Source organism: Miniopterus natalensis, chromosome 4, assembly GCF_054644295.1.
Source record: "Miniopterus natalensis isolate mMinNat1 chromosome 4, mMinNat1.hap1, whole genome shotgun sequence".
NCBI lineage: Eukaryota > Metazoa > Chordata > Mammalia > Chiroptera > Miniopteridae > Miniopterus > Miniopterus natalensis.
In genome coordinates this window covers 46,058,533-46,073,612 of record NC_142084.1, presented here as the reverse complement: position 1 = coordinate 46,073,612, position 15,080 = coordinate 46,058,533, and the positions used below count along the sequence as shown (strand labels likewise).

The 15,080-nt window shown below is 36.6% G+C and overlaps 1 protein-coding gene across 1 annotated transcript in view; it reads left to right on the top strand.

Annotated features, from left to right (window-relative positions):
• Window positions 1–15,080, top strand: part of TLL1 (tolloid like 1) — a 153,570-nt gene that overhangs the window by 95,806 nt on the left and 42,684 nt on the right. The window contains exons 10-12 of the mRNA XM_016197761.2: window positions 2,733–2,835; window positions 5,083–5,199; window positions 6,403–6,548. Of these exons, the coding sequence (XP_016053247.1) occupies window positions 2,733–2,835; window positions 5,083–5,199; window positions 6,403–6,548 (366 nt within the window). The remainder of the gene's footprint in view (window positions 1–2,732; window positions 2,836–5,082; window positions 5,200–6,402; window positions 6,549–15,080) is intronic.

Genomic DNA, 15,080 nt, shown 5'->3' with positions numbered 1-15,080 from the left:
CTTGTATCTCCTTCAGTCACATATTCCAAGGGAACTGTGGTTAATTTTAAATTGATAGATGGTACTACTTAAGAAATGGTAATCATAAGAAATAAGACATTTATATAATTGTGCTCAGCAGTTTTTATTTTGCCATTCTCTGAAAAAAGATGCAACATATTGACATAAAATAGCATACTATAAAACAACCAAGTATTTCCCAGTGCTTATGATTTGTAATTCAAGTACGGATTCTGCGAGCAACCTTAGTAAAGGGCCAGCGTTTTTCTTCTACATCAGAGCCCTTAGAATCGATTTTTAGAAAAAACCTATCTTTATTACATTTTCTGCTTCTAAAGGACTCTGTGTTTTATATTAAAGTAGGCCAGTTTTGTTTCTCCATGGTGCTTGGCATTTAAAATAGAAGATTAAAAACAAGATAGGAAACTTTTCTGTTTAGAGTTAGTCTCCTTCCAAATGTGTGTGTGTGCATGTGTGCATGTGTGTGTTCCAGACCAAATATTAACCATTTGTTAGCAATCCAAACACATTGTTTAAATTTGGAATAAAATTTGATGATATACATACTTCCAATTTAGCTGACTTTTTTCCTCATCAAGGAGGAAGTTGAAATTATTTTCACACTATTATAAAACTGCCCTTTAAATCCAAGAGGGAAACCACAGGATAAGCCTTGGGCTCTCCTGTTTGTGCCTGTATTCTGGTTGTGCCGTCTCTGCTGTAATAAATGAATTCTTGTGTGTTCATACAGAGTTGAAACTCTGGTGATTGCTATAGGGGAAAATACAAATGCAAATGAAACAATATCAAGCACTGGTAGTATTCACTGTTTGTAAAAGACTTAAAATAAATACAAAGTTAAAGAGAGAAACCAGAAATTATTTCCCAATTATGTCCTAAGAATAACTTAATGTTGCATTGGGATTCAGAGATGGAGGAGAAAACGTATTGGGATCTTCAGAAAAATAGCTCAGAAGTTATGCATTTTGATGATCAACTGTTGAGGATTATTGACAAAGAAAGAAAGGACATGATAAATCCTTTGTCCTTGGCTATTTTGGAAATTTTTGTAAACATTTTTGAGAATATCTGGAATGATAAAATTAGGTGAAGGAGAAGAAAAACAAAGGGAAAAAAAAGCTATAAATAAGGTAGATAAAAATAAATGAAACATTTTATTAAAACCAAATTATGCCACATCTACTGTATTACATTTTTAAAAGTTGTGTCTCTATTTTTACACCCTTGGTAGAATTTCTCTGTGTAATCTAGAAAGTACATTTAAAGAAATTGAAATACATTGAATTTAATGGTGAAATGTTAATACCATTATAAGGTACAATTGCCTTTCATTATAGTTAGATAAATTTTTAGTTTCTATCTCCGTGAAATGATTATTTACATATGAAATTATAACCAACTTTGCTGTACAATTTTATGGATGATCATTGTGATGCTGAGATATAGGATGCTATGAAAAATATGTGTTGTTACGCTGTATCTTCATTCAGCATAGGAAGAAATAAGCTAGTTAAGGATTGATTTGCCTTAATTAATACTTAATTTGCTGTTAAATATCAAGAAAGGGGAGAATTATGTTCCCTAACACAAAAATGGTGGTAATTTCTGGAATATGGGTTCAGGATTGATTGATACATTTTTTCTTTCTCTTTTTTGTCATTCCTGAAGAGTTTTCTTACATCTAGGTTTTTATGTCATCTCAAAAAAGATTCTTTAAGTATTACTACAAGCCATAGTTCTAATTAGAAGCATTTCAAATACTTATAATTTGTTGTTTTTAGCCAAAGCCTTTTTCAGTTTCTGGAATAAAGAACAGGTTCACTAAATGCCTTAATTATCTTAGCTATTTTAAGCAGAACAGAGTTAGAATGAATGAGTTTTTTAACGTAAAAACTTGGTCCTTGGCTATTTTGCAAATGTATTTTTTTCGTCATGTAGGTGAATTTCTCATTAATTTGGTTCTCCCTTTGGTGTAATGAAGTAAAAAAAAGAGAGAGAGAGAGTTATTTATTTGAGAAGTAAAGTCTTTTTTTAAAGCAGCACGAAAATTGTCTTTCCAAGAGCTGTTCTTAAATTATCTTCACAAAATGCAGCAGCATTTCAAACGAAGTACAGAATAAAGGGTCATGTGCAAGATCTAACTTGAAAGGTCTTTGAATATATAGTCTTGGACCTAGAGAAGCACAGTGACATCTGCCTTTGATTATAGTTACATGGACAAATTCAAATTCTAGAGCTGTTCTTGAACATTTCAACATGCACGATAATACTATGTTCTTGGAATATGGCACATGGTGGTTATTTTTAACATGATTATATATGTCTTACTGGTCATCTTTGAAATAAATTATTAAAAAGAAGACATTTATGGCAAAATCAGAATTTTTCATGGTTTAAGTCATGTTTATCTTAGAAAATTCAAAATAAACTATATGAATAAAGGTTTCCGTTTGTTTACAGTCGGTCAAATTTACAGAAACTTTGGTTTAGTTGCTAAAATGTTTGTGCTTTTATATTGTTAAACAGTGAGAATGAGAAAATTAGGGTTGTTTACGGTATTTGTGAAGAAAAAAATTAGGAGAACACTAACATAGCAAAAAACGCTAGCATCTGTTTTCACAGTAGCCCTGGCTCCCTAACCCCCCAGGAATCAAATCACCATATGCAGTTACAATCATTGTTCCTCTGTGTTGTTTCGCTCTGTTTTGCAGATTGTTTTAAATTTTACCACAATGGACTTATACAAAAGTAGTTTGTGCTGGTACGACTACATTGAAGTAAGAGATGGGTACTGGAGGAAGTCGGCTCTCCTTGGTAAGAGATTATGTACCTGCTATGGGTCTATGCACAGTCTGTCCTGACGAAAGACTATTGATTCAAGAGTCATCCTAGAGTTAAAATTGTATGTGACCAACATTTTAACTTTATTATACTTTTCTAAACCACAGCAAAAATACAGACAGATAGATAAATAAGTAGATTGATTAATTGATTTAAACTAGCTTCAAATATGAGGTAGTCCTCGGATCTGATTTAGAATAATGATTTAGAATAGCTTTCACAGGTATTATGCTTATAACGACTACTCATCACAGTGTTTCTGTATTTTTAATTTTAGAACCATAGTTTTAATGAGAAAATCAGATAAACTGTGTGTGTGTGTTGCTCTGTTTGCTCAGGCAGTCCGATGGAAGCTGCTAGCTTACAGCAGCTGGCAGCTGGCTTCCTATGCCAAGCATATTAGCTCAAACTGTAGACGACACAGTTTTGCTTCTCAGAGAGTTTTTTTGTGGCTGAGAAGAGACATTTGTAGTTTGTGTCATGAATCGTAGCTCAGATTTGATGCTCAGGAAAGTCTGCTGCCCACATTAAACCACAGACCGCACCATTGGCTTGCATGAGGCGCCCTCCTGTTGCCCCTTTGACGGGAAGGTGAGAGCTGTTGTGAGCATGTCAGCATCGATTGATTTTTTTCAGACTCTGACTTTTCCTTCATTCTCAGAAGTAGCTTTGCTCAGTTGTGTTTCTGTACCATACAGATCTTTTTTCTTACCATCTAAAACCTGTTGAATGGACACTCTTGTATTAAAAGTGACAGCAGCCTCCAGTAAGTCCAAGAGACCTATGGAAATGTTTAAAAAGTAAGGAAAAATAAAGATCTGAACAAATTGGATAAGTCAGGCTGAGGAAAACATTGCCTTGAACATTTGGCTTCTTAGCCTAGAGGAAGCAATTTGTGATATATCTGTGTGGGTTCCAAAGAAAACAGTTCATTAAGCTCATATTAGAGAATGCAATGTGAAGGACTGGAGGACACCTCCTTTCAGAGCGCCAGCAGCAGGCCGGGTCTCGGCATCGGGGGCCCTCCCTGCTCCCGTCGGATCAGCGTGTTCACAGGGAAAGCTCTCCCCGCTTTTTCCTCCAAAACCTTGCCGCTCCTAGTTGTCAGCAGACTGGCAATATCAGGATCACTCGGGAGGCTGTTAAAAATGTAGGCATTTATGTCCATGCCATCCCTTCTGAATTAGAGGCTGTATTTCTGCAGATGCCCTGGCAGCTCATATGCACATCACAGGTGAAGGAACATTGCTCTCTTTACGTGCCCGCAATAAGCTGTGCCAGTTAGTGAGCCAGCCCTTCACCTGCTCGCTGTTGCCACGGATTTGTTTCACACTGACTGCCATTTTTAATATACTAAAACCACGTAGGACATCATTGCCAGGGGCGCCAAAAAGGGGTGACCGTGTATTTTTGCCTGTAGAATGGTTCCATGTGCATTGTCATATTTAACCAGTTTGTCATCTCATGGAAGCTCAGAGGACAGTGGCAGACATACCGTAAGTAATCGATATTTGTGGAGGGTTAAGGGGAAAAGGGGACAGGATAGGAATTGTTATACTCATTAGGTATTATACTTGCCTATGGATACAGTTAAAAAATGTGTATCATCAGAACTTAGATTCCATTTTTCTGACGCTATTTGCCATTCTGCCTCCTATTCTACACTACAGGTTATAACTTTATAGATGAGATGGGATGTAGGCAATAATGTGAGATTTTGGAGTAGCCTGTGGGCTTCCCTGATGAGTCATCAATGAGCCTGGCTAGACAATGAACTCCACTTTGAGCTGAGACATATCCTTAACCAAGTTACTGCCCTACTAATAACAGACTGACAACTTAAACTGGTTTCTCAGGATCACTTGTACTTTTTTCAGTTTTTCGTAGAATAATATTCCCCACCTTGATGTATTGCATGACTTTTTACAAGTATGTCTTTTGGAGCTGGAGCTGGCTGTTTCCTCATTCTAGATAAAGATACTGACATCAGTTGGTTAATCTGAGGATATAGTCTAATATTTTATAAACAGGCACAAAGGAATTGTTTTATGTATCTACCTTTATTAAGTAAATATTAAGTTATAGTTATGGCTCTAGTTACTAAGGATACACATAGGAACCAAGTAAGGTTTTATATATATAATGTATAGCTAATGTGGAAAGCAATTAGAATATACAGTCATATTTAGGAGTCTCTCTTTATTCTTTTATTTCTTTTAGGTAGATTCTGTGGGGACAAATTGCCTGAAGTTCTTACCTCTACAGACAGCAGAATGTGGATTGAGTTTCGTAGCAGCAGTAACTGGGTAGGAAAAGGCTTTGCAGCTCTCTACGAAGGCAAGTCACATTGAGTTTTACAGGTTACTTCCTCTAAGAGCTCTTCTCAGAAATATCCTTTCTCTCAAAAATATGAGAGATTAAAAACAAAAATATATGTACAAATTCAGTAGAGTGATATTGTAGCTATATTTTAATTTTGAAGTTTTTGAAACTTGTGTTATAATATTCACAAGGGTGATTTTTAATAAAAATACTCGGTGAGTGTCAACTGCAGGGACAACCTGTTTTCTCGTACCAGTGATAGAGGAACATATCAGTGTACTCGGGGATGTGTAGGGGGTAAAAGGGCACAGGAGTTCTTAAACTGCAAATGGCTTTTTCATGATAATATTAGAATACTATGAAGAAATGATCATTTTCCTTCATACTGAATTTGGATCCATTTGGTGCCTGTGCTACTGATATGCCCTGTTATAGGAAACTCACAGACAGTAATTGTGCACATTTCTGGAGCTCGCTCTGTCTGAAGGGGAGGGTCAGCATTCAAGGGAGCCTTTACTAGGCTCTTTGTTCTATATTTCTCTAAAACAATGCATCAGCATTGTGCTTCCTGGCTTGCTCCGTTCTTGCCAGGTTGTGGGTGGAGGAGGCCCTTCTTGCTCCTGCCTCTGCTAGGACAGGAGTTCAGGAAATGTAGAGGACAGAAGATTTCTGCTTCCCTTAAACTTTTAAGCAAGAGGAGGCATTTTGTTTCCAAGATTCACTGCATGGCGGTGAAAAGAATTATTTGGATGGAGCCACAGATGTTGAGCACATGACACCAGCCCACTGCCAGGGGCCCAGAGACTTCTGTGCAGCTTCTCTGCTGATCAGCTATTTTACCTGAGGTCAAAACACCACGGGAAGCGGCTCAGGGGATCACAGAGCAGACTCGCACTAAATTTAAAAAATCTCTAAAGGTTTTTTAAGTGTTAAAAATAGATTTTTTGAGTGAAGATATAAATTAACAGTGATTTAAAAATCGTATATTCCTGTGCTGACTATTATCTAATATTTATAGTTAGTGGCTAGGTTTGGGGGGGGTTGCCTTTTTTTCTCTAACCATCTAAATTTTTACAACAGGACAACCAGCCAATTTTGATTTTTATAACCTGGTCTTTATGGACTCAGCTACAAGCACTGAACTACAATGTTATCTTAGGAGAAAATGAAAACGAACTGGCGCGTCTAGATTTATTTATTTGTTTTTCCTTTCCTCAGCAATCTGTGGAGGTGAGATACGTAAAAATGAAGGACAGATTCAGTCTCCTAATTATCCCGATGACTACAGACCGATGAAAGAATGTGTGTGGAAAATAGCAGTGTCAGGAGACTACTATGTCGGATTGACCTTTCAGGCCTTTGAGGTAAAGTCTTTCAGGCAACCTTCTCAGAGCGGATGCTCTATAAATGACAGTGACATTTAAGGGATCCTCATTAAATAAGCAGAAAACCAGAGAATCAGCTTTTTAATCAGCCAAGAAGCAAAGGATTGCCTATAAAATGTAACATCAAGAGCCAGTGCGTTTTTTCCCTCCCATCTTTTCTCTTGTTGCAGACATTTTCAAGAAGATTAAAGTGCGTTTACATTATCTGTGCTATTTGAATTAGAATGTTTGAAGTACTGACAATAGTTTCTTTTGACAAATGCACAGGCTTGTTTCACAAGACTGTTTGAAAGGTCCATTAAATGATAGAACTTTTATTTCTCTTCTAAACTAAGAGGTTGAAAGGTAGACCATCTTTTTTGTTGTTGTTGGGGGGAAATCCATTTTTGCCATTATACAGAAAATTGTTTATATCAGAAATAGGGATTTAAGTGTTCTCAGGAGCGTTTGCCTTCATGAAAGTTTTTTATAGAGGAGTAGGTCAGCACCAGCGTCGTGTTGTTAGCTGAGGGCAGCCTGAACCAAAGGCCAGTCAGAATGCTGGAGAAAGTCTGGGCCCAGATTGCCAAGCTGGCTACTGAGTCATTTTTGTGAGGTCAAAGGAACCGAGGTAGGGATTGGAAGCCAAGAGATGGCGGGAGTTATCAGGAACTCCCGGGTATGTTTAAGGCGGAAAACCAGCTTCGAAATTGAGAGCCCAGTGAAGTGGGAGGGAATGATGAGATTGGTGGTAGGTCCAGGCAGGGGGTGCCCGGTGCCACCACTGGCATTACTACTTCACGGACTAGAGGCTGGTTCGCGCCCAAGCAATTGGAGGGCTGTGGAGAACCCCGTCCGCCACCGGGGTGTACTGAGCGCAGTGGCCGTGGTGGCGTCTGTCCCCACGGCAGCAGCCCCAAGGGAGTCCAGGCACTTCTTGCTCATAAACCCAGAGAGTGCTGCAACCCCACCTGCAAGCTGTGTGATATGTTTTTTGAAACGCATCTCTGCCTCTTTGCTTGTACCATTTAATTTCCAAGACACATTTTTTTATCATGAAAAAGTCATCTTTTCTGCTGTGATCATGATGTTTATGCTTTCAACCATTTTGCATTTTTGGAAACGTTGGTTCTGAGATTATTTGGTTCACATTTGAATTTTATTATTTTAATGGATCAGTAAGATTACAAACGTTATTCAGATAAGGCCACTTTATTGTTAACAGTAAACTAAAATTGGGTAGGATTCACCTGCTATTTAGAAAACAAAGCAACTGGTTCACTGAAAAATTACCTACTTGATAACCTCGCTCCTTTTATGTTGTGATACTACAAAAATTAAGCCATGAACTCCTCTCAATGATTTATGGAATTCTGTTACAGAAGTGGTGTCAGAAAATGCATGTATCCCATGCATCTAAACACTAGGATAGTACAAAGGACAAATAGGAAAGATTTACATCTCAGGCGCTTAGAACCATGCTACCGCAGAGTAGGTGCCATAAATACTTGTTGACTGAGTGAATGAATAAATTATTACTAAGCTTTGGGATTTGGAAAAAGTTATGTCATAGCTTGGCTCACAGTTCATTTTACTTATTATCTCTAGTTTCCTGTTCTTTCTTAATTTTGATTTATTTCCTTATGGGGGTTTTTCTCCTTCATTTATATACTGGACATATTTGAATGTCTAATAGGCCTCTCATCTTTAAATGATTAGAACCAAATCCTTGACTATGTTGTCTTACTCATGAAGCCATTCTTCTTCAGTCTTCCTTATTTCAGTATTATGTCTCTATTTACTCAGAGAATATTATTATTATTTTTTAATCCTTACCCAAGGATATTTTCTCCATTGTTTTTCAGAGATAGTGGCAAAGAGAGAGAGAAATCAATCTAAGAGAGACATGTTGACTGGTCGCCTCCCAGGAGCCCTGACCAGGGCCAGGGATCAAGCCTGCAACCAAGGGACGTGCCCTTGGCTGGAATCGAACCCGGGACCCTTCAGTCCGGGGGCTGGTGCTCTAGCCACTGAGCAAAACCAGCCAGGGCTCAAAGAGTATCCTTAATTCTACTTTTTCTCTTTAATCCCGAGGCCAGTCCATCAGCATATTCCATTTATTTTTTCTTCAAAACGTGTCCGTGAATGAGCACTTTTTACCTACCTTCTGGCCATCACTCTGTTCCCACCACCACCCCTTCTCTTGGAACTTGGTGTTGGCTTTCACCTCTACCCGGGCCCCACATATCCTGATCTCCACAAGCCAGAATGATACTTTTATACTGTCAGTTAGATCATAACACTACTCCGCTTGAATTCTCTCAGGGGTTTCCCACTATACCTAAAATAAAACACATTTACTTACCGTGGACCAAGGCAAGCCACAGCTTAGCCCCAAGCCCCTCCTCCCTCTCCGCGCCAGCCCCTCTGGGCCCTCCTTCTCTTCCTCAGAAACACCACGTTTACTCCCACGTCACAGCATTTGCCACTGAGGTTCTTCCACTTCTAGATCTTGACACTTTTTCTCCTCTCTAACTTAATTCAGATTTCTTCTTTATCATCACCTCTTTAAAAAGTCCTTGCCTGGTAACTCTATTTAAAATATTTTCTTACCTACAATTGTCTATAAACCATTATTCTGTTTTACTTTAGTTCATTGCACTTACGTCTTTTGGAATTTGTTATGGATTTGCTTACATGGTTATTGTCTGTCTCTCACTAGATATGATCATCAGACGGTAGGAATCTTACCTGTCTTGTTGATCACTACGTCTTCAGCATCACTAGATGCATGATTAATATTTGATAATGGGAGGGAGGGAGGGATGGATGGCTGAAGTATATGTGAGTGTGTGAGCACATGATGATTGGTGGGTGGAAATTAATATATCCTTCCTTTATTAGAGGTATGTAAGTTTCCATACAAAAGGAAATATGCCCAGATAGGTTATTGAGGACCTAGTATGCAGTGTGGCTGAATTTAACTAGAGATCCTGGGTTCTATGAAATTCAGAGTGACAAGGAATTTAGAGATGTTCTAATATGCCGTCTAAATCTTTTCAGATTAGGGAATTGAATTTATGCCATTAACCTAGTATCACATAAATGAGCCCTAAACCAGCATTAAAACCCAGGTTTGGTATATCTTCATTACTCACAGATTCTGTATTTATAAATTTGCCTACTAACTAAAGCTTATTTGTAATCCTCGAATCAATACGGTATTTCTGGGTTATTCATGGATATGCACAGAGAAGCAAAATATTTGAGTCATCTGACATGCACATTCCCAGCTCTGCTGTGCCTTATGGAGAAAATATGTGTTAGATAAGCATTGTTCAGGCATGAGTTATAGTGCTTTTGGCCATGAGTTCAGTGTTAACGAATTGGCGATATAAATTAAGATGCCTTTAAACAGAAACACACATAAAGCAAGGTTATGTATTGATTGCTTGACAAAAATTTTGTGACCAGAAGTTTGCAGTAACCTCACCAGTGTTTCTGCAGGAGAAATGTGTCCACTAATTCAGTGTTTTCAGCGACTTTATAGAACTTAACTACCATGAATTCCAAGAATTAACTGTATATATATATATTTATTATGTCTTTATTGATTTCAGAGAAAGGAAGGGAGAGGGGGAAAAAGAGATAGAAACATCAGTGATGAGAGAGTCATTGATTGCCTGCCTCCTGCACTCCCTGCCTCGGGGTTTGAGCCCACAACCCAGGCATGTGCCCTGACCAGGAATCGAACCGTGATCTCCTGAATCACAGGTCTATGCTCAACCGCTGAGCCACGCTGGCCAGACTGTATATATTTTTTAACTTGTTCTAGTGGTCACTAGGTGGTTTATTTCATTTAGTCAGTTATCTGCTTATATCAATTTATTTTGTTTACATAATATATTTCCAATATACAGCTTATACATTTTATGTTGCAAATGTATACTTTTTAGAAAGTCCTCACCAATCTTCAGTGTTTTGTGGTTTTGTCATTATTATTCTCTGGTATCAGTCTTTGCCATTTTTCAAAAACTGTTTCTATTTTTGTAACTTTTTCATTTTTTTATGTTACTCTCTCCGCTTTCGGATAAAAGGGTCCTTACGATAAACTTTTCCATCATCCTGTTGAAATATCCTAAAAAGAATTTACTAGCTGTCCATTATTTATACCTTTTTGTGAATTTATGTCACCACTTTACTTCTCCTAATGCCATTTAGATTTTAATGTAAGTATAGAAAGAAAATCTGAACAAGTGCTTTGGTTAATGAATCTCCAGTGTTTTTGAGCGGGAAAGGACACTATTTGGGGCTTATAGACTCCTGGTACTTCTATAATCATACTCTTTTCAAAGCTTTTTCTTTTCTAGTAGTTACTAGTGCATTGGGTCTTAAGACCAGTACTGAAGTGAGTTGTGCATGCATGGAGATATTGTCTGAAATCATTTTGGAGAGCTTGTCTTCTATTTGTCAGCAGTGTTATTTATAAAGAAACCTCTATGGTACTATTTTACTTGAGCACTTTCAGTGTGCAGACATACAGAAGAGAAAAAGCTTAGAAGACTGGAATGTTTATAGTAACGACTTTCAAGAAATGTTAATAAAGCAGAAAAGAAGTGAAATAAACTGAGAGCTGACTTATATTTACATTAAATTCTCCACATACATTAATTTAAGTGGGATTAAGTTTGAGGTACTTGTCCACATTTCTACATGCTTATTTGGTTGTACCTCCCTATGAACTATTTACAGAAGTTTCTGTCTCGGTACTTTGTGGATTGCCTAACTAAATGTAACCCTTTGATTCTTTTAAGTATTTTATATTAGTTTAAATTAATTAGACTAGTCTTTGTTAATAAACTAAGAAACCCAGACTAGGGAGATCTTAATTAGTTAAAATTTTATGCTCACGATATACTATTTTGGGAAGTTTGGCTAAGAATATATATTGGTGGCCCTGGCCAGGTAGCTCAGTCTGTTAGAGCATCATCCCAATACCCCAAGGTTGTGGGTTCAGTCCTGGTCGGGGCATATACAAGACTCAGCCAATGAATGTATAACTAAGTGGAACAACAAATTGATCTCTCTCTTTCTCTGTCTCTCTCAAATCAATCAATAAAATTTTTTAAAAGAATATGTATCGGTTAATGACTATTAAAGAGAATTAAGTAGCTCTTCAGAATTATGGTTTAGGCTATAATTCTATTCTGAAAGATTAGCACGTGTTTGTTTAAATAATCTTGGACGAGGTCATACAATTCAAAATTGAACTGAAACCAATTTTGATTGAAACCAAAATGGAATTGAAACCAGTTGTGATTGAAACCAAGTCCATGTCTTGTGCAGTCTTGCGCCTTGTCTCAAAAAGAGATATCCATATTCTCTCATAGCATTACTTTCTTTCCCTTTATAACATTCTTCATTTACATATTTGCACTGTTTAACCAACATGTGTCTGTCAGTCAGGGGCATGTCTGTTTTATTCACCACTCTTTATACATTATCAAGTGTATATTATCTGGCCATAGCAGATTTTCAATGAATAGTTACTAAATTTATGAGTATTTAAAAATAATTGTGTCATGAAGGGAAAAAATAAAGTGGCAGCATTTAAAAACTCAAGTCACATAAAAATTGACATAACCTAGACTTTTGATTTTGATTTTCACATGTTGAGAATTTGTTTTTTCTTCTTTTTTTGAGCTTTAATTATCTGTGTATTAATTTTAATTAAAATTAAATAGTAATAATAAAATAATAGTATTAAATAATAAAATATTAAGTATGATAGTAGGAAATTTAAAAACAATGACCTATTATGAAGCTTTTCTTTTTTTATTCAAAATTCCTTTTGTTGGTAGAATTATTTATTAGGCTTTACTGGATTTTTCTCATTATTGAAATTAATTTATTTTTAGTGACTAACACTAATTTACATTGTTTTTGTTAATCATACTTTAACATTTTCTTCCAAAGCAAAGACTAATTACTTTAGCATTGTTCCAAATGTATATAATTTCACAGGATATTATCTATACAAATTTAGTCATTTATGGAGCTGATTGCATTAATTACATTTTGAAACTACACACTAACAGTCATGGGAGAGGGTTTCTTTTTAATAATAAGATAGACATAACAAAATTTACCATATTCACCTTTTTAAAAAAAAAAAAAGTTTTATTGATTTCAGGGAGAGGAAGGGAGAGAGATAGAAACATCAGTGATGAGAGTCATTGATCGGCTGCCTCCTGCACGCCCCCCCACTGGGGATCGAGCCCGCAGCCCGGGCATGTGCCCTGACCCGGAGCCGAACCAAGATCTCCTGGATCCTAGGCCGATGCTCAACCGCTGAGCCACGCCCGGCCAGGCCTGGCCATTTTTTAAGTGTATCGTTCAGTAGTGTAAAGTACATGCGCATTGTTGCACAACCATCACCACCATCCCTCTCCAGAACTCTTGCAAAACTGAAACTCTACACCCAGTAAACAACAGCTCCCCTTTCTCTCCTACCCCCGGCCCTTGGCAACCACCCTTCTAGTTTCTGTATCTATGAATTTTTCTGCTCTAGGGACTTCACGTAAGTAAAATCATACAATATTTGCCTTTTTGTGACTGGCTTATTTTATTAGTGTAATATCCTTGAGGTTCATCCATGTTGCAGCCCATGAAAGGACTTTCTCTCTTTTTAAGGCTGAATAATATTCCATTGTATGAATATACCACCTTCCTTCACTGATAAACATTTGGATTGCTTCCACCTTTTGACTGCTGTGAATGAGACTACAATAAGCATGGATCTACAAATATCTCTTTGAGACACTGCTTTCAATTTTGGGGGTATATAACTAGAAGTGGGGTTGCTGAATCATATGGGAATTCTAGTTTTAATTTTTGAGGGGGCATGGGAGAGCTTTTATTGAAACTATTATCTGGATATTTTGGAGTTTTCAGAACTTTTTACAGAATAGGTACTGCAGTAGATGTTTTTGCAGTGTTATGTTTATTTGGAAATTTGGTTATAAACTGGAGGCAAAATGTATGAATGAGCCCTGTGCCTGGGCATGGTCCTTCCTCCGGGGCTGGCTCTCCTTCAGTGTCAGCGCTCACTCACACGCTCTGACCACACAGCTCTGCACCAGTTGGCAGTTTTAGAATGACAGGCTGACCATGTTAAGTTACCTGTAATTGATTTTCATTCTTGCTAATTAGGAATCACTCAGCTTTTTCATGCTTCCTCTCTAACCTGCCAGTAAAGGCATGTGCCCCCACTGAGTAATGAAATGTAATATTAATCCCTTCTGGCTAATCTGTGTATTTGTTCTTCCTTCTTTGTGTATTTGTATCTACTTCCAATATCACTTAAATATCAGTTTTCTAAAAGTGTTCAAAGCTTACTATCATTTTCATTGTATTTTCTATATACATGTTAGGTCTGTTTACATTGAAATAAACTTGCCCACATTCATATATGGTTTATGCTCTGGTTACCTTAAAGTCTGTAATAAATTAACATCATCATTATCCAAACAGATTTATTATATATGCAATTGTGCATGACATTGCATTCAGGTCACATATCTGTGACCTGTATCCAGGCTATAACTCAAGAAGAAACTGCTTTTCCTTCTTTTATTGTTTTTATAAATCATTGAATTTGGTGTTCTTTTTCTCGTGGAACTTAAGATTACTGGCATAACGTCAATGGACTTGTTCACATTTTAGCTTCAACCATATTATCTCTATCCATTATTTGATTAAGTAATTGATATAGGTGGAGAAAATGTTACACAAATGACATAATAAAATAAGTGAAACTTTCATTTGTGCTCACCATCATTACTTCTTTGGAGATATAGTTGAAGAGGTATAATTATAACTAACACCAATACAACAGATTCATTTTGCTGGCATTGCAATTAGGATTAATTCAGTTAAACTGGAAAAATATGTAAACAAAGATCATTGAGGTCATTGATAAGACATCTAGAATGGTTGTGTGGATGGGTAATGCATTTCTGAATATCATAAATTCGTCTGTATGAGGCACATTTTATTTCCTAAGCAATTCAGCAACTGTGGCCTTTACTATATGAGAATATAGTGCATATTTCTATTGCGTTACCCCTAACACCAGGTGCATAATATATAATATGTAAGTAATACGTATTCATAAACAGGTACTGGTGGAATCAAGTCTAAAGTTGGTCATTGTTATGCATTTTACCCATGAAATATTTATCCATGTGTATTATATGAAATATTTAAACTCACAATTTTTACGAAGTAACCAGTGAATATACTTTAAATTAAAATTTAAAGTGATCTATTCTGTATCTGTTAAAAGAACAGACTGAGTTTTATTTACAGGGAAATATCTATTGTCTTATTTGTTTTTAATCACTGAAGAAATATAAATTTTTGTTTCATTTTCTATGAAAAAATAAAAAGCAAGAATTTTATTTAGAAATTGTCTCATAGCTTTTATTTTTATTTTTTAAATTTATCTTTATTGTTTAAAGTATTACAGAT